Source organism: Simochromis diagramma, unplaced genomic scaffold, assembly GCF_900408965.1.
Source record: "Simochromis diagramma unplaced genomic scaffold, fSimDia1.1 OVJJ01000618.1, whole genome shotgun sequence".
In the NCBI taxonomy this organism is placed as follows: domain Eukaryota; kingdom Metazoa; phylum Chordata; class Actinopteri; order Cichliformes; family Cichlidae; genus Simochromis; species Simochromis diagramma.
The window spans coordinates 6978324-7005237 of NW_024387423.1; the positions used below are offsets into that span (position 1 = coordinate 6978324).

Below are 26914 nucleotides of genomic sequence, written 5' to 3' on the forward strand. Positions count from 1 at the left end.
TAGTGGCAGATATTAATTTTTTGACATTTTGTTTCATGATACAATTAGCAGGCAAAAAAACCCCCAACACTTTAGTTTATTGGAATATAAATGATGTCTTTGTTGTGTACTGTCACTGAGGACCCCGTAAGCACAAACAACAAAGGTTTAAGCGTTAATTAGAAAGGAAATTGTTTTTCTTTTTCATAATGAATTGTGTATTTACCCAACACTCGGCCACTAGATGGCGCTATTTAGTTGTGTCTGCTTATAATGCAAAGAAGTACTATTCTGTGGTATCACACGTGTGATTATTGTGACCTCAGTTCTTGATGTTTACAGCCTTTACTTTATTTCGTTGTTGTTATTGTTGCTATAACTGTGCAAGCAGTGATGTGCTCGCATTTGCCCACAAGCAACAGGACAAGATGTCAACATAAGATGGCCAGTAAGTGCAAGTGCTCTATGATGTGAACTGCTGGTGCTGTTGTACAATATCCTACAATCTACACTGCCATGGCAACCCAGGCAGCTATTTATCTTGAATTTGCCAAGCTCTGTACAAAATCCCACAAACACGAGAAAACATGCCACATTCGTAACTGCGATTACTGAAAATGCCTTTTCATTAAAAAAAAAAAAATTATATGTAAGTGCCCACATTTAAGAAAGACCCAGCAAGCTTTGATTCTTCTCCAGCTTTAATGAATATCCTGTTGCCACTTTGAATGACACATTCCATGAAAGCTGCTGTATAGGCTCTATCTGTTTCAGAGAGCATAAAAATGAGATGGAAATGAGCTTAAAAAACACACAAAGATAGGGAATGCAAGCAACTGTTGCTGATATACAGTTAAATTAGGATTTTTCTTTATGCATAAAGGATCAACACACAAAACACCTCTCATGTTCCTCCATTAAACCCAAGCCTCTGGCTGAGGTTACATAAATCGGAAACATTTTCACTGAACTTGTGGCGAACTGTTTGTAATGTTGTGGCCAAAGTGTTTTCCATGTTCTCTTTTCTGGAATCCTGCTGAAACCTCCTCGTATCGCTCTGTTTATGTCGCTTCTGCTGTAACATAATCCTGTTTTTATATCTCTGTGTGTTCCACGAGCCAGCCGGCAGAATGAGCAGCCAGCAAAAATGAGTGTTATCAAGTATCAGTGCCGTTTTTACTGCTGCAATCATGTGCCAGACAGAGATAGAGCTGATGGAGTGAGCAGGAATGCGAGCTATAAAGAAGAAAAGAGAGGTCTCATGTGGATTTAATAAACAGAGGAAGAACATAATATCAGAAGAAGAGGGAGAGAGAAAGAATAATAAATAAAGGAACAATACAGATTTGGTGGTAAATCCAGACAGACTCTGAGACAGCTCTCTAGCATGTCACATGTGTCTGCAGCAGTGCTGCCAAAGACAAGCTCTATTTTTAGGGGAGGAATGTACACACGGGCCTCGTGGAAAGAGACCATAACAACAAACAGTGCGCAACACACCTCTACAAAGAGAGAGGAGCATACAGTCACATCGATTTAATGCTAGAAGAAAGAGGAAGACAAGGAAGGAGAATGTTCAGACATCATATTTGATGCTGAGAATTTACTTTGAACTCAGTGGGACCCCCAAGAAACCCTGAAAGAACCACAACAGGTAAGAGCCGTATTCATGTAAGGCTGCAAGGAGGACTGAATCTGCTCTGTGTGATGTCTAACCTTAGCAGTACCTTACATATACTGAAATATACTTATTTCATATGCTGAAATAAATGTTAATTTATAATGGTAAATGGACTGGTTCTTATATAGTGCTTTTCTACTCTGAGCATTCAAAGCACTTTATACAACTTGCCTCATTTCTCCTATTCCCTTCTATTTTCTACGCATAAGTTCTTTCTATCTAACATTCACACGAGCAGCTATGGGTTAGTATTTTGCCCAAGGATATTTTGGCATTCAGACTGTAGCAGCCAGTGATCGAACCACCAATCTTCAGATTAGTATATGACCTGCACTACCTCTTGAGCCACAGCTGTACAGCATTTAATACTTAGTTTTGACAGTATGTGACATTTGGTATTAACCATGTGCATTAGTTTGCACAATTTGTACTAATATCTAATGCATGAAACGTGTGAAGCTCATAAACATAAACACTGCCACACATAAACACAAAACACAAAATCATCATCTGTCCCATGACACCTCACCAAGAAAAATAATTTCATGGGTGTTTCATCAGAATTTTCGACTTAGTTTCCAAAATGATCAGACGGCCATGCTGCAGGCCTCATTGAGTATCTGTGTGTGGTTAAAAAGGCTAAATATGGTCCAACAATTGCCTGAACAAAGATTATGTTGCTGTTATGAGTTGAAAGGGTTGCAAACTTTAAAACTAGACATTTGGAGCAGAATTTTAGGAAAAGCTAACCATGTGTATTTGAAGGAAAATAGTTTCCTTGATTGATTCATACATTCGGATATTCGTTCATCAAGTCACTGAAAAAAGCAGAAAGGACTTAGCTCATCTAAGAAATAGAATCCCAATATGTTAACCGAACTACACAATAAAAAGCTGGTATTCTGACAGCATTAAGCCAATAAACATAACTTCACAGCGAGCACAGTGAGTAAGTGATCACATTGCTCATTGGGCGATTGTGGCTCAAGAGTTGGGAGTTCGCCTTGTAATCGGAAGGTTGCCGGTTCGAGCCCCGGCTTGGACAGTCTCGGTCGTTGTGTCCTTGGGCAAGACACTTCACCCGTAGCCTACTGGTGGTGGTCAGAGGGCCCGGTGGTGCCAGTGTCCGGCAGCCTCGCCTCTGTCAGTGCGCTCCAGGGTGGCTGTGGCTACAATGTGGCTTGCCATCACCAGTGTGTGAATGGGTGGATGACTGGATATGTAAAGTGCTTTGGGGTCCTTAGGGACTAGTAAAGCGCTATATAAATACAGGCCATTTACCATTTAGGCTTGAATAACAAGTTGCACGTGATAATCTGAGCCTGCTTTCTTTTCTCAGCATGGATCAACCAGCACGTGAGGTCTACCATTTCAAAGACAAAGAGCAGTCCTCCAACCTGCTCCTGCAGCTCAACAGACTGAGACAGGAGAACATCCTGACTGATGTGCTGCTGTGTTCAGATAATACAGAGATCCCCTGTCACCGAAATGTCCTGGTGTCCAGCAGCCCTTACTTCAGAGCCATGTTCTGCAACAACTTTGTGGAGAGACAGCAGACCAAAATAGACCTAAAGGGAATCACGTCCACCATTCTGAGCAGCATTATCGACTATGTTTACACAGGACTCATCAGCATCAGCATGGATGACGTGCTTCCTCTGATGCAGGCAGCATCCATGTTGCAATATGGCCGCCTTTTTGAGGCCTGCTCGAGTTTTCTGCAGGAGCAGCTTAGCCCAGACAACTGCTTGAGCATGATACGACTTTCTGATATCATGAGCTGTAAAAGTTTAAGAGACAAAGCAAAAGAGATGGCCATGAAGAGCTTCTGCGACGTGTCAATATCTGAGGACCTGTGTGAGCTGTCTTTGCCGGAGCTCATGGGATACCTAGAGGATGATTCCCTTTGTGCAGAGGAGGAGCAGGTTTTTGAGACACTTGTTGCTTGGATCCATCACGATCCTTTGTCCAGGCGAGGTGCTATCAGTGACCTTTTCAAGAAGGTTCGCCTTCGATATATCCACCCCACCTACCTCTTCCAGTTCATAGCTAATGATCCTCTGATCCAGTCCTCCACCCTCTGCACTGAACTCATAGAATCTGTTAGACGCCTCATGTTCTCTGTTAGCACAAAATGCAGTGGAGACATCGCAGCAGACTCTAAACATCCCTGGGTTGCGCCAAGGCGCTACAGCTATCATGACATGTTGGTGGTGGTAGGAGGGAGGAAGAATAATGAACAAACCTCAAGGGAGGCCATAGTGTTCGATGAGAGGAGCCAGATGTGGCAGTGGCTTGCTAAGCTGCCTGTTCGTCTCTACAAAGCCTCCTACGTTGCCCTACACAGTATCCTCTATGTCATCGGAGGTCTGACCACAAATCCGAAGAACAGCGAAGTCAGTAGAACTGTCTACACCCTTTCCCTTAAGACCAACCACTGGCGGACAGCAGAGCCTATGTTAGAGCCACGTTTTGCCCACCAGAGCGTCTCCTACCTCCACTTCATCTTTGCCCTGGGCGGCCTTGGACCTGACAGGCGATTGACAGGCAGCGTGGAGAGGTGAGATGGTCCGTCCTTAGTCAAGAAACTCTGCATACACAGAATGACACACATGAGCAAACACATCTCTCAATGCTCTCATCAGGTACAACAGTATGTTCAATCTGTGGGAGTCGATGGCACCCATGCCTGAGGCTGTACTGCACCCCGCGGTGGCCGCTACTAACCAGAGGATCTACATGTTTGGAGGAGAGGATGCCATGCACAACCCTGTCAGAATGATACAGGTATTACTACACCCGTTACCTTTGCAGTCATTTGTTTCATCCATTCACATTTATTCATTCACCCTTTTTATTTCTCCTCTCCCCTGTGTAGGTGTATCACATCGCCAGGAACATGTGGTCTAAGATGGAGAACAGAACAGTGAAGAATGTTTCTGCTCCTGCTGTGGTCATGGATGAGAAAATCTACATAATTGGAGGTAAAAGGGCTAAGACAGATAGAATAAACATGAACTGCACATATGATAATGATAACTTTGTCATTTCACCGGGGGCCTGGACTGAACTTTCATACACGGTCCATTAGGAAAATGGGATTTTTACAGTATTCTTCAACAAAACAAAGGGATTCTTGCAAAATTCTTGATGGATCACTTTACAATTTCATCACCACTACATACCAAACTACTGCATATGAATATATATATCATAATATCTTCTCTGTCACAGGATACACCAGGAGGGATGATTGCATACGACACCAAGGCCAACCGATTCATCAAGTGTGCCAACCTAAAGGAGAGGAGGATGCACCATTCAGCCACCGTTCTCAGTAACAAACTGTATGTAACAGGCGGACGTTACATCAATGGCCACGACGTTATTGAAGACTCGGACGCTTTTGAGTGTTACGACCCGAAAACAGACACATGGACAAGTAAAGGGAGTCTGCCTTTCAAACTGTTCGATCACGGCTCCGTGACTCTCACATGTGTCTCACAGACATGGTCGAAATCATAAATTAGGCAGGCAGTAGTGTTTTGTTTTGTTTTGACTTCAATATTTTATAGAACAAATGTCATTTTCATTTTTTAATGTTTTCAATTTAAAACTAAAATATTTAAATGTTAAGCACTATTTATTCCACGACTTTTCTGTGTTGTTGTTTAACGCCTGACTCTGACTCGCATAAAAGAAGACGACTCTTGTTGCATAGCCTGCTCTTAACCTGTCTGGCTTCACAATGGGTGAGAGTGCTATTTTCAGCCTGCTCTAAATCCAGAGATTTCACCTGTCATGTTTAAATCGAGAGAGCTGTGTACCGGTTGGTGCAACTCAAAGCTGTGTGTGCAGCTCGTAGGTTTGAGCCTGTTGATGTGAGCAGCAAAGCCTTGGATCAATTTCTGTCACTTTAATGAAAATGGTGGTGAAATTCATGTGATAAAGAGCAAGAGATTGTTAATGCAGTGCTGAAATCAAAATAAAAGCATACCAGAAGGTCCACTGTTTTGGGACTTTGGGTGCCGAGCATACTTTTGCATCAAATGCTGAAATAATTTGTTCTAAATGTTCAGGTTTAATGTTTTTGTACTGTTGTTTACTGGTTTTAGCCCGTTTTTGTACAGCTTGAAAATAAAATCACAGTCTATATATGTGGTCTTTCTTCATCCCCACAGTACGACTCAGCAGTTCTTGGTCTGTTGACAGTGAATCGCAATCTGAGCAGGTGCCCTGTATGTCTCATCGTATGTCTGTTTGAACCCTCTCACACTGGATCTCAACATGTCCAGACAGGTTCCTGTTCTCCACACACATGGAGATACAGAAAGCAACCACGAAACGTTACCCTTTTATAAAGAACATGCTGAACTTTTACCCAGTGAGAACATCATTGCTGGCCCTGTGACAGTGGGAATTGAGTCCACGAATCCCATCTGACTAACTGCTTTGTTATGGTTCACAAATTAGATGTATGCTAAAAATCTGAAGATATGCGGGACAAACAGCTTCCTATAGAATGATTGCATAGTGCAAGTTTAAGCAGCAGTTAAAGAGATTACATCATTTTATTCATCAGTGGCATCTGCAATGTAATATCAGCCTTTCGTATGGCGTAAACACAATGTGACCAGAGGGGACATTTTTTTGAAACCATAAGTCACTGGGTCAGATGTTTCAGTCGTTTTGCTGCCAGCAAACGGAGCCCAGGAGACAGTGGGTGGAGTGGCCGAGACAAGGTGGTGTGGATGGGTGACTGGAAAAACTATAGGTGATCTGATGTTATTTTGAGCAACAAACAAGAAGGGCAAATGTTACACCACGTGAGGCATGTGGCCCGGCCGGTTTCCGTGCAAGCTGGCAGATGTGAGCGAAGACTCGAGAGAAACTCATGAGCGGGGGTTTCACAACAGAGAACCTGACCGAGTGATGAAACCCATCCAAGAGGAGCAGCAACAGGTGTATGTGTTTGTGTAACTGTGTGCATATATATGTGTGTGTGTGTGTGTGTGTTTGTGATTAAGGTGTTTGGTGTTTCAAGTGGGGCTGACCGGCTGCCGTGTCTGGTCACAACATCACAACAAAAACAGACAGAGGTGAGAGTGGAAAAGATCATTCACTGACGACCTTTCCTAGGTTCTAAGTTGACAAACATATCAGAGAAAGATATATTTCAACATATTATCTAGATATAAATATAGAAAATGTATAAAGTTAAAAAATATACATTTATGCATCACATACACACATGCTGGCTCTCTAGGGCTACATTATTGGTCATTCCACGAGTAAACTAAACCCAGACTCTTTAGGTCATAGCTGCCTTCTTGGTCAGTCACTAACTGACTGCACTTGCTGGGACTTTCCAGCCTGCTATTCAGCCTAGTCTACAAATAGACTTAATCAGACTTCAGGGACTCACAGCATATTACTGCATTACCCTGAAGTTCACACAGTAATACATTTTAGGTTTTTCAGTTCCACTTCTCACACACTCTCTATGATCACCCATATGGGGAACTACTTCTGCACAAACAGCTCTGCAGCTGCTGAGATTATATGCCCCGTATGGCTCTATTGTATCTAGCAGAGAGTGTTCGCAGGCCTTCTACATATATCAAGATGTTAGATTAAAGCCACAAACATCTGTTTCAAAAGCTTGAGCCATGAAGTTGTAATATGCAGTCTGAGGTGGATTTTTTTTCTACACGGTAAAAAAAAAGGCAAAGAAATAAATAGAAGAAGAAGAAGCGGAAATACATTTGTAGCGCTGCGGGGTAGTTTGTGACCATCAGCAGCACAAAAACCACACGAGCCACATCTGCACGGCTTAATGTGTCAAAGCACAAGTGCTTCTTGGAGGGAAACCATGTGCAAGTGATAACATGTTTTTCCTGATCATATAACGTGTCGTGATATACAACAGCATTGTAAGCGCTCACTCACATGGATTGAGATACACACATGCGTGCACAGCTGCCATTGCAGCAGTTTACTGAGAAGTGTTTGCTATGTTGGAGCAATTTTTAGAAAGTTGACATTTATATCCGCAGCTAAAAGACAGGTTGACCAGACCAGGGTGTGTGTTGCAAGATCTTAAAGGCACTTCTTCATCAATCGCTTTTATCTTTGTTTTTTCAATGAACCGCTTGGTCATTGCACTGAAAGCTCAAGGCTGGCATGAGAAAAGCGATTAAAGCTGTAAACACACAGACATAAACTTTTAATGTGTATTCCGAAAAGCCACACACAGATTAATGTGTAAATATGTCACATGTTTAATGAAGCTGATAAGATCCGACCCAGTGACCTGTAAACGCTATCTTCTGTAACGCGGGCCAAAGTCAACAAAATACCCTCATCCTGTCTTCACGGATCAATCTGGGCCATTTTGGGAAAACTGAAACACACTGGTAAGCCCCCTGAATTACACACACACACATGCAGACACGAACACACTCCTTCACAATCCACAGTGTGGCCAAATACCCTGGAAAAATCTAGAGGACAAATCAGTCTATTTATAATACAGAGTGAGACCGAGAATCAGGGCACTTAGCTGTGATATTGTAGTGTAATTTTCCCCCTTATAGATTTACAGTGTCATGAAGCGAGCGCTGATAAGGCTGAGCAGACCGCTTCCTGAACAACAACTGTGTTTTATCAACATCAATCCATCAGGCATTAAAAAAAATGTTATTGTTTGAACAGGCAGGTTTGCAGTGTGCCTTCCTCAAAGTCAGAGGTTTGCTGCAGGATGGCTTACACAGCATATTTGGAAATTATGCTTGATTTGTAAACTATTGAATAGTGATTAAGGAAGATGGGATCAAATCAGTATGAATTTAACCCAGCTCTCGTTTGAGCACGCAAACTTGTGTGGTATATCATTTTTCTGTTTACCAAGTGTTATTTTCTTTATATTTACCCAATCATCAAAAACAGCAGTGGTGATAGTAGATTTATGAGTGTAACAATGATTATTCCTTGTACCTGAACTCCGACCACAGCCAGGAAAGTAGCAGTGTCTCAATGTAAAAAAGCAGAAGAAAAAAATGAATCAAGCACAAAGAGTACACACAAGTCAATCAAACGACTGCGAAGAGACACGAAACATCTCTAAGTCCAAGCAGCTACTTTAAAATGAAGTTGAAATTGACTTTCTCAAAGTTACATAATAGTCTGTATACATTAAAAAACGCCTTCCTCCAATGTGTTAAAATATTTGTTGGTGTCCCCTGTCATTATTTTCCATGACATGAGGAGTGTTGATTCCTCCGCTCGCTTCTCCGAGAGGTTGTGCAACGCTGCAGTTGATAAACAAAGCCACGTGTTGCGGGGAAGTTTCCAAAGTGGGCGGAGCTCGCGTGTTTCCGGGTTCTCACTTGGAGGATATAAAGAAGAGCTGCGCAATGTCAACAGTAGGCTAGAAACACAGGGGGCAAAACAAAGCACTTAGAAGCGGGGGTGGTTACATAATAAGCTAAATCAGAGGGCTTTCCAAAGAGTTCTCACACATTTATCGACTTTGTTTAAGTTAGCGTCATCGAGTGAGGATGCCTTTTCTCGGACAGGACTGGAGGTCGCCGGGTCAGAGCTGGGTGAAAACCGAAGAGGGATGGAAAAAGACAACAACCGACGACAAAAACAACAATGTCTCCGTGCAGAGGTTGGTCATTAACCGAGAGCTAAGAAATGGCGCTGTCTCTGAGGAGCTTTGGAAATTGAAATGCGCCATCACTTTTGTTTGGTTAGAGAGAGATGGAGGGAGGAGGGACTTTCTTCAAAAGTCCAAACAGCATTATGAACAGAAGCAGGCTGACACACATACAAAACCAAAAACAACTATAGGCCTCCACCTCGGTGTCGTTTCCTTCTCACTCACCTCAGTGTCTTTGTGTGTTTCTGGTTGCTATGTTACTTTCCTAGGCTAATCACCGAGCTATTAATAACCTCCCTAAACAAGTGAGTGGATTAACAAAGATCTGTAAACTTTCCAGATGAGCTACAGTCATTTCAACACGGCCCAAGTTACACTTTTTTCTTTGGTTTTGATGCTGGAGTTGCTCGTTGTGTAGAAGGAAAAAGGTTAAAGTGGATTGCAGTTCAAAATAAATAAATAAATAAATGTGTCCTTGTGTTTTTGCAGCTTCTGCAAAGAGGCCGAGGAGGAGGAGAGTTTCAACAAGGAGAACCTGCTGCTTTCTTTCAGCTATGACATGGCTGCCAAGAAGAGGAAAAAAGACTTAATGAACAACAACACAAAAGTCCCATGTGAGTCCTTATTAAAAACAAAAAAAGGAAGCAAAATATTTAGCCCGTTTTAAAGCGTGGGAGTCATAAATCACAGCAATGCATCAAACTTAAGTTGGAGTAGGTAATACAAGCAGGAGAAAGCTGGAAGGGAAGGCATTGGTGGAGCACCTCCTAATGACACTGATGTTTAGTCATTCTCCTGCATTTCATAAACTCCCTTTCCAAAGGCAGCTCTGAAAACTTAGTTGTGCTGAATACATTTGTCACAGTGCTTATAAGCCGCTTAATGAGGGCAGGCCACTAACGTAAACACTTTGCTTTCTCACAGATTTCCACAGGGAAAAATGGATTTATGTTCATAAAGGAAGCACCAAGGAGGTAACAAACCGACTCATTCCGCTTCACATCAACTTTTCATATCGTCATTGCTAATGTAAACATGCTGAGAAAACTATACTCCTGCTGAGGATTGCAATCTAATACCCTGATAATTAAATTCTCCCAGCGCCACGGATATTGTACACTGGGAGAGGCCTTCAACCGCTTAGATTTCTGCAGCGCCATCAAGGACACGAGGAGATTTAATTACGTTGTCAGAGTGAGTTCTCGTTTCTTTCCTTTCTTCTTAGTTTGTGCTGTCTCTTTCTGTTTGTCTTTCTCTGTGGTTGTTAATGGGAGATCTGTTTGTCAGTGGCACAGAAAGGCTTAAGGTTAAGAGGGTGTGTAGGCCTCTGCCAGCTTCTTATCAATGCTCTGCAGACAAGAGTCTCTCAGTGCTGATGATAGGGACCCAGGGAGTGTGTGTTTGAAGTAGGGACACAGTGTGGCTCTTTTTGTTTTAGAATATGATTGCCAAAGCATGTTGGTATCCCATAGGATTAAGCGAGGAACAGATGGATCATGTAGTGAGCTTAAATGACCAATTGGGAGATATTAGTGTCAGTAGCATTGTGGGATATGAACAGAAAACCTGGAAGGCCATGCACGGGAAACTCTTTAATGAAAGTCATCCATACGTGCACGGAGTTTGAACAGATTCAGCTTGGTGGGTATTCCTGACAAAGACGAACAAAAAAGTGATGCTCGCTTGCCATCATCTAGTCAAATTTGGAGCTTCTTCCTCACTGAACTGAACACCAGCTCTCCCACATGTGCTCACATGTGAGGCAAAGGTGGGGGAGTGTGTATGCAAGAGGAGGGGTGACAGCTGTGCAGTGAGGTGCGACCACCTGACAGTTGCTTTACGAAACCAAACCCGGTGGTAGTCAGATGATTCAGACCCCTCTGCAAACACAAACACAGATACCTCTGCCAGGTTAAACACCCTCCTTATGTGTTCTCCTCACTCATCCAGTGGTCCAGTGTCACATTTCTTTCTTTCTTTTTCCCTCTCTATGTTGAGTATCTGTGTGTCGTTCTTATATAAAGAAGCATTTAAATGAGTTGTAGCCTTCTTCAGGAGGACACAAGCGAACTTTCTCTTGGCAGAACAGTGAGGTTTCAGGGGATCGTATTTTATACAGTGTCAAACCCATAAATGGAGATTGGGCTCTAATCTTATCGGAATACAAAATAATCTGGTAGTCCAGATAAGTGTTAGGAGTTAGCCAAATATCTGCAGTAAATCTATTTGTTAACATCTCTGTTGGAGTTTGGGATTGACCTTTTAGTTCAGGTTCCAGTTAACGAGTGCAGTGTAGTGTGGTAAGCCCAAAGAACAATATGGCTGTGAAACACTAGCGCCTGGTCTGGACACAGTGTCCTAGGTCACTGCTCTTCACTGGTTGTGTCTGATGGCATTTGCGGGTTCATTTAACTCTGTCTCAGTTACACAGATCAGATTCTTCCATGACAGGGCAAGTGGTCCTCCATTTGTTTTTTTTTTTTTGTTTTTTTTGTTTGTTTTTTTTCTTTCTTTTTTCATCTCACAGCCAGTGAACGTAGGTTATTTCAAGGGTGAGCCATGTGTAACTTTAAAATGAGCTTTAATGCAGAGATGGCACATAATAACAAAAGGCTGCGGCGTGTCTAATTCTGTCGGTGTGTTTGTGGAAAAAGTGTGAGCCGCACGCCAAAGTATAAAGCGCAGTTTAGTGAACTGCAGGAGCTAAAAGTAGATACGGAAACGCACATTGTTCTGCCCGGCTGCTCTACAAAGAGAGGAGCACTTGATGAGCTGCTAAAAGAAGAAGGGCACGGGATTAGGTTTTAGGAATGGAGCTGGGAAGAGGGGGAGGGGGAGGAAGACAGTGAGGAAGGAGTGAAGAAGCTTAAAAATGGCAAAGCTGACAGGGAGCGTGAGGATGAAAAGGCTCAAAAAAGGTCATTTGGTTAAAAATGACGCATTATTAAGATGGCTGGTTGGCTGGTTCTTATTTTTCAGTATCCTAGTACCCCAGAAAGTACCCCGCAGTTTACCAGTATGCTGATATACAAACAAAGGTCATGACGTGGTCAAAATGAGCCAGAGTTTCTCCATGATGTCACAGCATCTGCTGCATGCCAGACATGCCACCCTGTTGGAACTCGCTGTTTGTCCGCTAGCCAACGGCAACACACACACACACACACACACACACACACACACACACACACGCTTACATAGTCACGCACACTCTGTCAAATGATTCGGCTAATTCACATGACAGGAAAACCAGGACTCAAACGATTAAAAGCTTGTTTGTGCCGGCATGGGGTGGCTGACCTTGTTGACAGCCTGGGCTCTTATCCAACACCTTTCCGAGTAGCTTCTTCCCCTAATAAAAGCCCTAGAATGCTGTTAGACGTCCACAGCTTCACTTGAGAGAAATGACCATATGGAACGCCTCCAAAGTTGTTCTAGGCAGCAATTATTGTTAGAACCAAGTGCTTTGTAAGAATGCAGCATAACAATCTTTAAGAAACACTGCAGTGGAACAGAGCGTCTCACTTGCAGACAGGATGAAATTTATGTTGTTTCTTTATTTCCCCCCCCCCCCCACCTCCCCATTCCTCCAGCTCCTGGAGCTTATTGCCAAGTCCCAGCTCCCCTCACTCAGTGGAGTGGCGCAGAAGAACTACATGAACATTCTGGAAAGAGTGGTACAGAAAGGTGAGCTCTGATGCCCTGCCTCTTCATTTCAGTCTTTTTGTGTTTCAGGTGATTTTCTTTTCATGTCGTTTTGTTTCCCTGTGCTGTTCTTAAATATTTGCCCCTCAGTCTACTTAGTTTTTGCTAAGCTCGTGTATACAGCGTAGTGGACTCTTCTCGTCTTACTTTCTCAAAAGTGTAAACACAAATAATGCAGGTATAGCAAAGCTGAAGCTTTCGATATATGATGAAATGAACCTTTGTGATGTCTGAAGAAGGCTGGGGATGGAGTTCAGTGCTTTAGTGGCACGCTGAAAAACACTGACAGTCACCAGACCCGAGTGCAAGTCACAGTGTAAACTAAATGTTCCTTCTGCTAAACAGAGATTCAGGTTGTTTAGGTAGCGTTATGAAACTGTTTTGCCAAATATTTGAAGTTCTGCGGGGCCGTTCCATCACACCCAAATATTTAGTTTAATAGAGTTTTTTTTAAAAAAAATAATTTTTATTTAACTTATTTTTTTTTTTGAGGAGTCGCTGTCTACTTGGCTTGAAACTTCATTGTATCATTGTGGTCATTAATCTTGGCTGTTGACCAACTCTCCACAGTCCTCGATGACCAGCAGAACGTCCGCCCCATCAAAGAGCTGCTGCAGACCCTATATGTCTCGCTGTGTGGGCTCGTTCAGGACATGGGCAAGTCTGTGCTGGTGGGGAACATCAACATCTGGGTACACCGAATGGAGAACATCCTGCAGTGGCAGCAACAGCTGGACAACATCCAGATCAATAGGGTAAGCATCTGCCTACAATGTAGAACTCCAGAGGGGCTCTGAAGTGCAAATCTTTATTACATCATAGATTTTCTTCTTTTCTCTCATCATTTTTTTTTTTTTTTTTTTTTTAGCCAACAAATACAGGCATGACTCTGACTGACCTGCCTGCCAGTCTGCAGCTGAACATCATGCACAGTCTTTCTGACGGCAGAGACCTGGTCAGCCTGGGCCAAGTGTGTCCGGAGCTGGGGACCCTCACAGAGGACCGGCTATTGTGGAAGAAACTCTGCCAGTACCACTTCACAGACAGACAGGCATGTAGAAATTTAAGGGAATGCAAACACTTGCGTACGTGGAATGTTCAGATGGCCTTTATGGCATCTGTGATAAAGCTAGCCTGGAAAATGGGAGGCAGTAACCCAGCACCATGCTCAAAAGGCATGCATTTGATAAGTGAGTGAGGGATTCTCACCTATAGGCTAAAGTGGGCTACAGAGAAGCTTTACAGGATAGACGCCCCTCCCGCCCCCAAATGACAAAACTATCCATTAAAGTTTATAAAAATCTCACTCTGAGTGTGACTAGTAGTATATGAATAAAATAAAAGCCTGAAGTATTTTTTTTTTTCTTTTTTCTTTTTTTGAGTAACATTTTTTTTAAAAGCCTGTCTTATATTTTAGATCCGGAAGCGGCTGATGGTGTCAGATAAAGGTCACCTGGAGTGGAAAAAAATGTACTTTAAGCTGAGCCGCTGCTATCCTCACAGAGAGCAATACAGCGACACCCTGCACTTCTGCACACACTGCCACATCCTTTTCTGGAAGGTACTCTGCTTCATTCTCTTTCATTTTGCACTTGATCAGTGTAGATGTGAAACTAAAATGTTCTTGTTTTTAAAGCAGAGGGGGAAAAAGGCATTATAAATTCATGCAATGTTTCTTTTTCTTTTTTTCTTTCAGGATATAAACCACCCCTGCACAGCCAACAACCCAGAAAGCTGCACAATGTCCCTCTCCCCTCAAGACTTTATCAATCTTTTCAAATTCTGATCCCTCCCACACACAGACGCCCCGAATCCCGATGATCGGACTGTACATACTGCTGTACATATTGTTTTCTTTAATATCACGATTCTTGGATGTATTTTAGAAGAGACTGGAGAGTGCTGAGGCAGCGGGACAGTTATGCAATCAGGTTTCTTTTGAGCGAGCACTGAGAACCCATCAGAGTGGGTTAACTGTGGAAAGCTAGTGGACGTGACGAAGAGCAGTAGTGATGTCGAGGAAATCGGGCTACATGCGAAGGAAATGAAGGGAATACTTAACTGCTGGAGTTCAATCTTAGTTTAATGTGTTTTCTGAAATTACACTTGCAAAGTAAAAGCACCTTTTGAACTTTAGATTTGAGCACTTTTTTTTTTTTTTTTTTTTTTTTTTTTTTTTATTTTTTTTATTTTAATCTTGTTTTTCAGTGGTTTCAGTCATTGTTCTTCAAAGGAAGAAGAGCGATTTCTTTAAAGTTGTATTTGTTATTGCTCGTATGGGGAGGTGCAGTGTGCTTGGTGTTTAGATGGAGTCTGTACTAATATTCATGTTTGGAACTGGGATGAAGAAAAGTAAATGTTAGGTTGCAGCGGTACCTAAGAGAAAATGAATGTAAGCACGAGTTGTAAATAACAGTTTAGACTGGGCGATGATTGCTTTGACACGTTGACTCACTGTCATAGTCTTTTCTATTTTGATTTCTTTTTCACTTTTATATGGATTTGAGTGGGTTTTTTTTTTTTCTTTTTTTTTTTTTTTTCCTTTCTGTTGCAGGCGATACAGCCACAGCACGTGAGTGCAGTATTACCAAAGATTGTTATCAAAGTCAGTGTAACAGTGGTGTGTGCCTTCATCATGAAACTTGAAGCCGTATAGGTACAGCTTGTGCCTTGTTTGCAATGCTTTCAGATCCTAATGCTGTTGTTTTATTTTTTTTTTATCATTTTAAACATCAAGTGTCTCATTTACAGAAGGGTTAAGCTCTGAGGCTCTCACACCAAAGTTAACTGTTTGAGATATCCCGCATGACATCGAGCTGATTGTGTTTACTTAATGAGATTTTTGGCAAGCGGCTCAGCTTGTGCACTTGAGTTTGAAGGAAAAGTGCAGTCTGACCCAGACTCACTTTTTTATTTTTTATTTTATTTTTTCACTGATCAGACAGTGAAGAATGATGTACATGCTATGCAATGCATTCTCTTTATGTTCTGTTCAATTAATAAAAGGGGGGCAAAAAAGCCCTTAAAGCTGGTGTCATTTCTGAGTAGTCGCTACACCTTTCTATGGGGGGGAATGAATAGAGCACTTGATCATCATGGTATAACACACAGTTAAACTTCAAGGAATCGATCTGTCCAGTTAGGAAGCAGAATCCATTGTACACCAGTTTACTTTCCTTGATGCAAATGAAAGTGACAAGTGCTCTGGAGTGGAAACAACTGCAAAATAAGGGCGCTTCTTGCTAGTTTCCCCATCACTTCTGGTAGCTGGAGGTTAGACAGGTAGTCCAGCTCCTCCTGGGTGTGTGTGTGTGTGTGTGTGCTGTTGCAAGAAAATTTAGTGTGTGTCTGAGAACTGTTTCCAGTGTGTGAAGATCTGAGGAGAGCTAGGCAGGACTTATTTTGTGCAAGCATGAGTGCTGCTAGAGTCCTACAAAATGACCTCCAGCTGGCTACTTGTCTGCATGTTTCTGACCAAAATGGGAAGTAACAGACTTGGCATGATGTCCTGACATCATTTAGTGGGACTGAAGTTCTCAGACCAGTACCATGCAGCTTGGTGTGCATTCTCTTAGTAACACCAGAATTGCCAGGCCCAACACTGGCACCCCATTCTCTTGCACAAAGGAGCAGATACTGGTGCTGCTGGGTTACCTCCCTCTCTTCCTGTGTAATGGCCCCTCTCGTGGGATCTCTGCAACACTTTTGAGACAGTAAACATTCCTGCAACAGCATACATTGATGTGCCATTTTTGGAGGACCTGGTCTACCTGTGCAGCCTGAATGGGCTGCAGGTACTGTCTCATGTTACCAGTAGTGATAAGGATGCAAGCAAAAAGCAGGGTTAGAGAGAAATCAGGCAGCAGGGAAAAGGAGAGAGCAATGGTTCTGTGGGCACCACCTGTAAAACCATTCCCTCTTAGGGGGGTTGTCTTGTAATTTTTCCCCTAATCGGTGAACCTCGTAACTTTCATGTTTACCAAAGCAAGCATAATGAATTCACAAAACTCGATAGACTGATATCCCTTAAGTTTAACTGACTTTGTGTAATACAGTGATCATTAAGTGCGCCGTTAATTAAAAAAAAAGAAGAAGTTTCCTTTATTTATTAAACGGCGTATACAATGAGCTTACATGAGGACAAATTTTAAACATTTTCTAGGTTTCTTGCTGGAGGTGAACAGAGGCCGCACCATAGGTATCTGTGTGCCCCCAATTGGACAAATGATGAACTACACTGCAGTTTAAAAAACTCTTGGTATGTTCACTGTGGTCATGGTGCAACAGTTACTGAGAGGTTTGCCTCAGATTTATGCTTCTTTTCAAATGTGAGTGTTATTGACACAAACCAAAGCATTCAGGCAGTGTCAGCCTTGTATAGAGAGATTCATGCTATAAAATGACACTGCGGCTGTGAAGTGAAAATCTAAATGACTTCAGCAATTTTTCAAACACCTTTTTAATCATTGCAGAAAGACAACTGTTTCAAGTTACAAATAAAAAAAAAGGAAAAAGAAAATGTAACGTTTTCCCCCCATGAAATGAACACACACCCACACACACATGAAATAATTTACGTTTTATCACACATTGTTAAATAAATAATATTTATACAAATATGTAATTTTTTAAATTTTACTCAGAAAGCTGATTTAGCACGCTGTGCTTCTCCCAATGCAGAATTGCACATACAGTACTGCCCTGCTCCTCAGGGTATACAGGTTATGGAGTAGTTCAGCATGTGGAAGCATGACAGGTGTGACTGGCAAAGGCATTGCACTGCCCTCAAAGCAACAATACACAGGCATCATCTTAAGGCCATTATAAATGGTTTAGCCTGTGTGCGTTTGTATAACCTGCACGATCCTCCTCTTCCTCAGTAACCTGCTTGCAAACCTGCTGCCCATGCTACATCAAAAAGAAGCCGGTGTATTGATGCTTTGAGAGTACAGAAAGAAGGCGATGTTAATGATACATTCCCATCTTGTTTTTGTGATAGTAAGTCAAAGAACTGATATTGTCTATCTAAATATTTTTCTTCCCACTCCCACATTCTTGCTGTTTTTTTTTACTACTATCATGCGGACATGATCTACAGTCTGTGCCCCGTTGTAACAAGTAATAAGCACCAATAAAAACTTTCCAATTTAAACTCCTACTATAGTCTCTGTTGTGTGACACTACACAAAATCTACATTAGTTCAAATAAAATCATGAAGTTGGTTGCATATTAGTAACATTGTACCACGTCGTCGCCTTTTGCATCCTTCCTCCCTAGAGTTTTAAAAATAATATGGCATGGTGTGAAAGTCATCTGTAATATAATATTTCAAACAGTGTTTTCAGGTGGTCCTTCAGTGAAGCTGATGCAGCTCTCTGTTTTGCTAACACTTCTTTAAACAGCTAATGAGTTAATGAGTAGTCAGTGAGCAATGAGTTATGCCTACCACAGTTGGCCCCTTATCTCTTAAAATCTACTCTAATACTTTTTAATAATCATTCAGCTTTGGCAAAAATGTTACTTTTTGTTTGTTCTTCCAGTGCTGTTTCAGACAGAAATCCAGAAAAAAACCTCTCAGACCACCACCGGCCAGAGAAATGCTGGAAATGCTGAGGATCGCCAGTTGTTTATGAGGTGTAGCCGGGGAAAATAGTTGCCACTGTACTCTTCAACATCTGTAAATTCAAACAAAGAAGCTCTAAAAATTTTATGGCTTCTGTGCACTTATAACTTTGGGGATTTTCAGAGGTATGAATGAAGAAGAAAGTTGCGAAGAAAGGCAAAAAGAAGAGTTACCAGCATTAGTAAATGTCACAGAGAGGAACATTTTCTCTTTCAGAGTTCTGAATAATCCACTCAATAGCATCCCAACCCTACAGATTCACAGAGAGAAAGAAAGAAAGGTTAAAAACAAGACCAAGGCCCAGAGACTGGCCAGTGAACATCCTGGTGGGGTTGTAAACCACTGACTGTGTTTCTGCCAGAGTGGTAAAGAAACTAGCAGAGAAAGCAGAGGCCCACTTAGAAGACATGCAAAGACTGTATTATTTGAATCTGCATTCATCATCAAATCAGGGTGCAAAAGACAAATAAAAAGACAAACATATTATGTGTTACCTTCCTGGCGTTAGCTGACATACTCCTGGCCATCATGGCTTCCAGGTAGCTGCCCAGACTGACTCCCTTCACTGTAATGATGGCTTCCTGGGTCAGGACAGTCCTGAGCAGAGAGAGCACAGGCGATGGCAGAGACATCATTAAACAGAAAAACATTACCGTAACATCTTGTTTCTGCAAAAAAATTGTGTCACGTTGATTCTGGCTCCTATCTCTTAGCCCTTTAAAAATGGACTGATGGTATTCATTCTAAACACACGCAATAAAATAAAAGTTAGACTACTTACACCTCAGGATTTTCTGGGTGTGGTCTGTAAAGAAGCCTCTCATCCACAGATATGAGGTTAGTTAGAGTGATCTGGAAAATAAAAGGGTAGATGGTGACAAAGTCTGTGCCACACTTTGTTTAAAAGCATTTATCAAGCTGCAAGCCTCCATATTAACTTACATTTGTTGAGCACAACTCCATCTTTTTCTCCTCTGGATCAACTATGGAATGTTCCTTCACATAGGTCTGTGTCTGGTTGGTTCCCAGTATCTACAGACAGAAATATACAGGACAGACACACTAAATCACACCAGCAATCAAACCTGTACTGGCAACAGCCTAATTACTGTTTGTAGTCACTTCAGGTGAATGAATTGTTGTGCTGTCATTCCTTTGAAACACAGAACCCCTGCAAGACATTGAGAACCATTTCATATGTCTGTATCTGCTGATGACTGACCGCTCTGACGATAGCCGGTAGGCCCCACTCTGTGCTGAGGAGTCTGTGGCTGTGAAGCCGGCCCTCTGTGTCCAGACTGCGGTCCAACACGTCCACCCCGATCACATTAGGGTTCATGGGGTTGGGGTACTTCCTCATAGCAGCCTTGATCACCGTCTCCCAAGGGTAACTGCACACAGACCAGTACAAGATAACATTTAAATGTGGTTACAACAGCAGCCATCAAAAATCTTCCATTGTTGGTTTCTGAAAGACACACTCTGGCTTGGACAGGTGTGGTTAGTGATCATCCTTGAAACATCATCAGTGGCACGACTCCTGGTGTCAAGCCCATATAAAGACTTACCATCATGACTTAACATAGAGCAGACTGACTGGAGATATGGAGCCATGAGCTTCACCGTTTAAAGCACCGGGTTACATTCAGTTAAAGACAAGGACATGCCGGCTCAGTGTGCTGACCAACCTGAAAACATGCTCCGTGCTCCAAATCTTCATTTTATATGTCAGTCTGTTGACCTTATCGCGGAACAAAACGCCCTTTTCACCGCACCATTATAATGAGGAACTAGCTCCAGTAATGGGAGAATGAGGCCTGTGATGACAGAAGCTCACGAACATCAATGCAGTGAGTCCAGGGAACACATCCCAGCTTTTCTCCGCATATCAGCTTCGCGTAAAGACTGCGCAAAACACCCTGCGATCCCCGCGTCACGGCGACGACAGGCAGATGGCCTGTAATGGATGAATTCAAGTAAATCGTCCCGCTAGGACACAAAAGAAGCCGGTGCAACTGCGGAGGCAAGTAGCGTCAAGTCACATAGTGAGATACAGGAGTCAGGTCGCACATTTCAGAATAAAATCCTCGCTCGAGTGTCCTGATCAGTCGACGACACTGGTTTTACCGACATCACGTAGAGTATGTGGACGATCTCATGGAGATATACAGTTCATAAACGTTAATTAGCATTAATCTTTTTATTAGTGTCAGAATTTTTCTATATGAATGTACTCGTAATGAACAGCGCCCTAAACTGCAATCATATCTCTTAATTTGTATCATTAATGGCGTTTATACAACTCTTTAATGCACTATGATGCAAAACTTTCAATGAGTGTATTCCAATGAGATTTCTGCGAAGGGTACCGCTCTTCCTGTCTGACTCTGCTTGTGTCCGGCTGACTTGACTAAAGCTGGTGAAGCGCTTGTTGCTGCATCCGTCTCAATTTGTGCGCATGTGCAAAGCATCCTTCCCTCATCCACCGACAAGTGGCAGCAAAGGAGCGGGGTTGAGTCAAGCTGCACGAAGGAGATCGTAAACCTAACCGGAAATAAAGGGTAAGTCCTTTCCAATAAAAGCCCAAAGTGCGCTATTAAAAATGAGAAAAGAAAAGAAAAATAGAAAAACAACAAACCAAATCATATAGACAATAATAATAATATTATATAATGATTAATAATAATAATAATAATAATAATAATAATAATACGCTACGTCGAGATGAACACAATCAACTTTTGGAGATTTACTTACCTGGATGATTGAGAATGCATCAAGACGAAACTATTATTATTATTATCATCATATAATATTATTATAATAATATAAGATCATTGGGGTGGGGGGCAATCAGTTGGGAACAAAATCTTATTATTTTTGAAATATAACCGGAAGTACAACATAATAACTGTTTGGATTTACGCTCGTGTTGTTGGTATTCATAGAAGCAGACGCGCAGTGGAGGCTAGTATGGTCCCTTAACGAGAATTTCGTGCCATTGCCGTTCATTCAGCGGCCCGTCTGTTTCACTCCAAATAACGAAACAATTCATCAGGTCACATAAAAGTCTATCAGGAGATTGGAGGTCGGATTAACGCGCATCGCGTGACCTTGCACTGAATGTAAAAATAGTGGGATTTTCTTTTAAAGCACCGACACGGTAAGGAAACGAGCATCCTCATCCGCGCGGAGGTGAAGGCGAGACAAATGTCGCTATTGTGGCCTACTGTGCGATGCATGCAGACGTTGAGTGTCAGATCATGTGTTTTGTGGAAAGCGTTATTTTAATGGCGCATAGATACAATCAGCTGTGAGTTTTTGAGAGATCAGGCTGACAATAAGACTGCTCGTGCAGCCCGTGGTTGAAGGCCGGGATTGCATGCCGCAGAAAGCAAACCCGTGACACAGAGTGGGCTTTTTAAAACGCATGCAATAAAGCTTTTATCGCAATAAAAGCGTTTAGAGATATGCATATTAAATACGAATCTTAATTTCCATATAAATTGCAATTATTGTCTTATTCTCTGATCGGTTTTTGTGTAGAGCGCGTGCAGGAATATGGCAGATGCTGCAGCATCGCTTGATCCGCTCCGGGCCGGAGAGAGAAAGGGGAGGAGAGGGAGGTGGGGGGTGGTGCACCTTTTTAGGAGCGTTAAATCACACCCTGCGTCTGAATGTGCAATCCACAGTCAGAGTAATTCATCCTGGCTCTCTTTACAGGAGATGAGGCATTTCATTGTAAAAGTATGTAAGGCATCTTCTCGTTCGAAGAGTCACCAGGTTGGCTGTTGGTCGTGTTCAAACCAAAAATCTGCTGACACATGCGCTCTACCAGCCTGTGTTCCCAGCTTTTGTGCGCAATGAAGCCTATTGCCCAACTACCAAGGCCTCATGGAGCACCAAACTCCTATCATATAACTGACCTCCCGTTGGCCTATTGATCTATTTATTTGATTACTTTTCTGAGGAGTGGTGTTAAAATAAAATTATTGCCATTATTAAGATGTCTTTTCCCTGTTATTGCTCTTCTACATAATGACACCACTCAACCTCAGTGAATTTAGATCTGTTAATTAAATGGTTGTCTGTTTTATTTCAGGTTAACTACCCCAGCCATGGAGATCGTCACACATTTAATCAATGACACCATAGAGTTCTACAAATGGACCCTCACTATTGCAGGTAATACCTTCAAAACATCCGGCATGCCTGAGAGCATCTGTGTGAGATATTTTAAGATCAGAGAAGTTGTATTTATCAGTGAGTAAATGCACATTCACTTGCCCGTGTGTCCAGCCTTAGATATTATTATGTATCACTCTGCAGGGTTCTTGCTGCTGTGAGTCATTATAGAGGGAGTTAGTATAAGAATAGTGCATCACTGGCAATTTGTTAACAAATTACTGAATACTTTAGGACATATAGTAGCTATATATGAACTGCAATATACCGCAGTATGTATTTATGTTGCTACACCCAGTAGCAGGCCCTGTACCCTTTATCAACCCAGGATATACTTGGATGCTCTCTCAAAGTATCACCATCAAACTGACCACTGGGCATCCACCTGCAGGATATTATCTGTTATCTGCACTACTACTCAGCATGAGCACTCCTCTTAAAATAAACTGAACCCACGCTGCATCAGTGCAATGCAAATATTACGAATATTTATGTAACTCTATGAAAACATGTTTCTGTCAGACAAGCGTGTGGAGAAATGGCCCCTGATGGACAACCCCCTACCCACGCTCGCCATCAGCACCTCCTACCTCCTCTTTCTCTGGCTTGGGCCCAAATACATGAAGAACAGAGAGCCCTTCCAGCTCCGCAAAACCCTTATTGTCTACAACTTCAGCATGGTCTTCCTCAACTTCTTCATCTTTAAAGAGGTAGATTGTCACATTGTTTTGATGTTTAATTGCACGCGTCCAATATCTGCAGTCAGTGAATTAAATCTGATGTCCTCTTATTCCAGCGTTAACTGTGCTCCCGAGTTGATACGTTACAGCAGCCGTTTTGTCCTCTGGGTTTAGACTAACCTAATTACAGTGTACTCATGCTCTTGTCTGCACTCCATCTCTTCTTTTCTCTGCCATTATCACTGTATGCTTGTTAGCAGTGACTCAATGGACACTCTTGTTTTTTCAGCTGTTTATGGCAACGCGAGCAGCCAGATACAGTTACATTTGTCAATCGGTGGATTATTCAGATGATCCCAATGAAGTCAGGGTGAGTGTTCAGAGCGTGCACACACACACACTTGCATAGATAAACTCTGAATATAGTAGTGGGACTTCAGCTGTTTATGTAACTTACTATCTTAAGACTTTTGTGTCTACAATAATTAGTTTCCTTGGAACCAGATCCCTACCTGTTAATAATTCTCCACTGTACCCATGGTTCAGAAAATTACAGTCAGCCTGCCAGGGACACGTCACTCAGAGAGCTTTTAGAAACATGAGCGGCGTCCATACATTTAGAGCATGGGCCTGTTATCAGAAAAAAGTACAAGCCGGAGTTGAAGGGTGTTCAGTTTCACCTTCCTTCCTGTTGCTCCATGACGTAGTTTGAAACAGAAACCACAAGTGAGTCAGTCTCGGGTCGAGGTTAAGATTTCCAAAATCAGAGTTCACGCACATGTAGCTCTTGATCATATATGTTCATATGTTAACAGTCTTTTTCTTCTCCTTCTTTATTTCTGTGGGAGTCAGGTGGCAGGAGCTCTGTGGTGGTATTTCATCTCCAAGGGCATTGAGTATCTGGACACTGTGTTTTTCATCCTGAGGAAAAAATTTAACCAGGTCACCTTCCTGCACGTCTACCATCATTGCTCCATGTTCACGCTCTGGTGGATTGGCATCAAGTGGGTGGCAGGAGGACAGTGTGAGTAGCTCACAACACAGCAGACATCAGCTATATGCTGAATTTATCAGCATTGCTGTTGATAAAGCCTTCACCGGCTCTGTAGTTTTGTGGTTTATAATGGGTGAGGGCTGGGAAGAGACACAAATCCCTTGGTGGATGCTTCAGGAAGCTAAACCAAACATGTGGAGCTACTTGTCTATAAACCTTTTATTCACTACTGGTAAATGTATTCATTATTGTTGTTTGTTGAGCTTATTTCTTTTTATAATATGCATCTGCATATTAACAGCCATGCTAGCAACTCTGTAAAGGTATACCACAGGCAGAGGAGCACTTTGAGCTAAGTGCTAATGCCAACAAGGCAACATGTTGAGAGTAATAGCATTTAATCGCTGAAGTTTACTATTGGGTACAATGTTTATCATGTTCACAGTATGTATTTAGCATGATAACACGCTATCACTTGCTAATTAGTAAACACAGGTGCAGCTGTATGTATATTTGCAAGTAGATGATTGTGACTGAGAGTAAACTGAGTCTGAACACTGATGAGGAAGCTAGATGACAAATTTCACTGAAACCCACAAGCATAGTATCGTCATATGTAGCTTGGATAGTTTAATCTGGATTCATGGGGCCCCTGGACCTACACTTGTTTGTATCTCCCACCCCCTCAACTATTGTCTTTTTATTGGATACAGACAGCAGGAGTTCAAAGCAACTCAGTTTAAGATTTTTTTTTAACTATAGTAAGCAGAACAAAATTAAAAACTTATTGTTTCTTCTACTGCAGCATTCTTTGGTGCACATATGAATGCGATGATCCATGTCCTGATGTACCTGTATTACGGTCTTGCCTCCTGTGGACCTAAGATCCAAAAGTACCTGTGGTGGAAGAAGTATCTGACAATTATCCAGATGGTAGGTTGATTTCCAGGGTGGCTGATTTTGAAATTAAATATATTGATTGTAGGGATCATTTGACTGAAAATCATTCTTCTTGCTATGAAAGAACAGTGAAAACATAATATGGTGCAAAAGCATAACTCTTATTCTCTCTTTGGGGCTCAGGTTCAGTTCCATGTCACCATCGGTCACACGGCCTTGTCTCTCTATGTCAACTGCGATTTCCCCCACTGGATGCACTACTCCCTCATTTGCTACGCCATCACCTTCATCGTCCTGTTTGGCAACTTCTACTATCAAACCTACCGCCGCCAGCAACCCGCACGTCGCGACGTGTCCTCTTCCTCCAAAGCCGGCAAGGCTGTTTCTAATGGCACCCTCAACGGCCTCAGCAAAGCTGCCAACGGAGCAATGCTGATGGGGAGCAAAGAGGAGAAACCCCAGGAGAACTCTGGGAGGAGAAAGAGGAAAGGACGAGCTAAAAGAGATTAAAGGAGGGTGAGTCAAAGAGGTTCAGGTGAGGTAGGGCCTTGCTTGGTTTCTAGGCTGATCGTGCTAAAACATGAAAGACTTACTTTGAGGAAGATTTAGATAAGTGGATGATCAGGTGGGATGAGTTTATTTAAGCCATGATCTGAGTTGTATATAAAATACGAGGCAGGCATTTTTTGTTAAGAGAGGACCATTCTGTTACTAAAAGGTGATCGCTGGTCATACACCGGATGACCATTATCACAACACCAAATACAACAGTTTCTGGTGTCAGACAGAGCTTTGTATTCCTTCTCTTTATTGTGGCGCTGAGTAGACCTGCTTTGATGAGTGACTTTTAGCTAGTTAAAATCGAAGCCTGAAAAGTTAGAAAGTTGCATTTACTGCATCTGAGCTGGTAAAAAGCAATTAGAAACTGCTATACTGAGACAGGAATACACATGATAACAGAAATGTCTATTTATATTTGAGTGTATTCTTATTTTTTGTTGCTTACCTGTACAGATACAAAGCTGACGATAACGTACACTATCGTGTCAGTTTTGTCCTCATATTATTTACACGTTGTTGACGTTGCACAGGTGAGACTTTGAGTTTACAGCACCTGTGTGCTGCAAACTGACACTCCTACAGTAAGCCACTTAGTTGTGCAGATGAAACTGTCTTATTTACACTAATTTATTTATGGGATATAAATGCTCACTTTTGAGCTGTCATCCATTAACGCACAAGTATACATATATATACATATATATATACATATATATATATATATGTATATATATATGTGTGTATATATATGTAAAGGAGAAGAAGAAATCCATATGCAGAGATACATAGGGGTACATAGAAATAGGAGTAAATGAATTGTCAACCCTGATTGGATGATGCTGTTCCACTGCTGCTTTTAAGATGAAAAGATTAGTTTCAGCTCACATGGGGGTGACAAATTATTATTTCTATTTACAACCATAACCAATTTTGCATATCCTT

The 26914-nt window shown here is 42.0% G+C and overlaps 3 protein-coding genes and 1 pseudogene across 4 annotated transcripts; 3 read left to right on the plus strand and 1 right to left on the minus strand.

Moving 5' to 3' along the window:
- Positions 1 to 1183: 1183 nt before the first annotated feature.
- On the plus strand, positions 1184 to 5817 carry LOC120722214 (annotated as a pseudogene).
- A 3251-nt stretch (positions 5818 to 9068) lies between these two features.
- On the plus strand, positions 9069 to 16060 carry fbxo32 (F-box protein 32). Its single transcript, XM_040013104.1, has 9 exons — positions 9069 to 9332; positions 9813 to 9937; positions 10248 to 10297; positions 10425 to 10517; positions 12917 to 13010; positions 13599 to 13783; positions 13897 to 14079; positions 14446 to 14589; positions 14725 to 16060. The coding sequence occupies exons 1-9, from the start codon at positions 9220 to 9222 to the stop codon at positions 14812 to 14814; spliced, it is 1077 nt and encodes a 358-aa protein (XP_039869038.1). The 5' UTR covers positions 9069 to 9219; the 3' UTR covers positions 14815 to 16060.
- A 1363-nt stretch (positions 16061 to 17423) lies between these two features.
- prelid3a (PRELI domain containing 3A) lies at positions 17424 to 20852 on the minus strand. 2 transcript variants are annotated; one of them, XM_040013105.1, is made up of 7 exons: positions 20341 to 20843; positions 19875 to 20043; positions 19595 to 19684; positions 19434 to 19504; positions 19147 to 19249; positions 18826 to 18902; positions 17424 to 18704 (listed from the first exon to the last, which is right to left on the minus strand). In XM_040013105.1, the coding sequence occupies exons 1-6, from the start codon at positions 20370 to 20372 to the stop codon at positions 18831 to 18833; spliced, it is 537 nt and encodes a 178-aa protein (XP_039869039.1). In that variant the 5' UTR covers positions 20373 to 20843; the 3' UTR covers positions 17424 to 18704; positions 18826 to 18830. The 2 variants fall into 2 exon arrangements, with proteins under 2 accessions (XP_039869039.1, XP_039869040.1); XM_040013106.1 differs by lacking the exon at positions 18826 to 18902 and having other exon boundaries at positions 20341 to 20852.
- Positions 20853 to 21582: 730 nt separating this feature from the next.
- Positions 21583 to 26420, plus strand: elovl4a (ELOVL fatty acid elongase 4a). Its single transcript, XM_040012969.1, has 7 exons — positions 21583 to 21815; positions 22755 to 22837; positions 23360 to 23547; positions 23807 to 23887; positions 24370 to 24541; positions 25317 to 25444; positions 25595 to 26420. Exons 2-7 carry the CDS (start codon positions 22771 to 22773, stop codon positions 25919 to 25921), a joined length of 963 nt encoding a protein of 320 aa, XP_039868903.1. The 5' UTR covers positions 21583 to 21815; positions 22755 to 22770; the 3' UTR covers positions 25922 to 26420.
- Positions 26421 to 26914: the final 494 nt, after the last annotated feature.

Excerpts from the sequence above, each read along its gene's own strand:
- fbxo32 (XM_040013104.1), top strand. The coding sequence starts at position 9,220 with ATGCCTTTTCTCGGACAGGACTGGAGGTCGCCGGGTCAGAGCTGGGTG. Across the intron at positions 9,333-9,812 it reads AACAATGTCTCCGTGCAGAG|CTTCTGCAAAGAGGCCGAGG; the intron begins GTTGGTCATTAA and ends GTGTTTTTGCAG. Across the intron at positions 14,590-14,724 it reads GCCACATCCTTTTCTGGAAG|GATATAAACCACCCCTGCAC; the intron begins GTACTCTGCTTC and ends TTTTTCTTTCAG.
- prelid3a (XM_040013105.1), bottom strand. The coding sequence starts at position 20,372 with ATGAAGATTTGGAGCACGGAGCATGTTTTCAG. Across the intron at positions 19,685-19,874 it reads TACCGGCTATCGTCAGAGCG|ATACTGGGAACCAACCAGAC; the intron begins GTCAGTCATCAG and ends TTCTGTCTGTAG. Across the intron at positions 18,903-19,146 it reads TGTCAGCTAACGCCAGGAAG|GGTTGGGATGCTATTGAGTG; the intron begins GTAACACATAAT and ends GTGAATCTGTAG.
- elovl4a (XM_040012969.1), top strand. The coding sequence starts at position 22,771 with ATGGAGATCGTCACACATTTAATCAATGACACCATAGAGTTCTACAAA. Across the intron at positions 23,888-24,369 it reads ATGATCCCAATGAAGTCAGG|GTGGCAGGAGCTCTGTGGTG; the intron begins GTGAGTGTTCAG and ends TGTGGGAGTCAG. Across the intron at positions 24,542-25,316 it reads GTGGGTGGCAGGAGGACAGT|CATTCTTTGGTGCACATATG; the intron begins GTGAGTAGCTCA and ends CTTCTACTGCAG.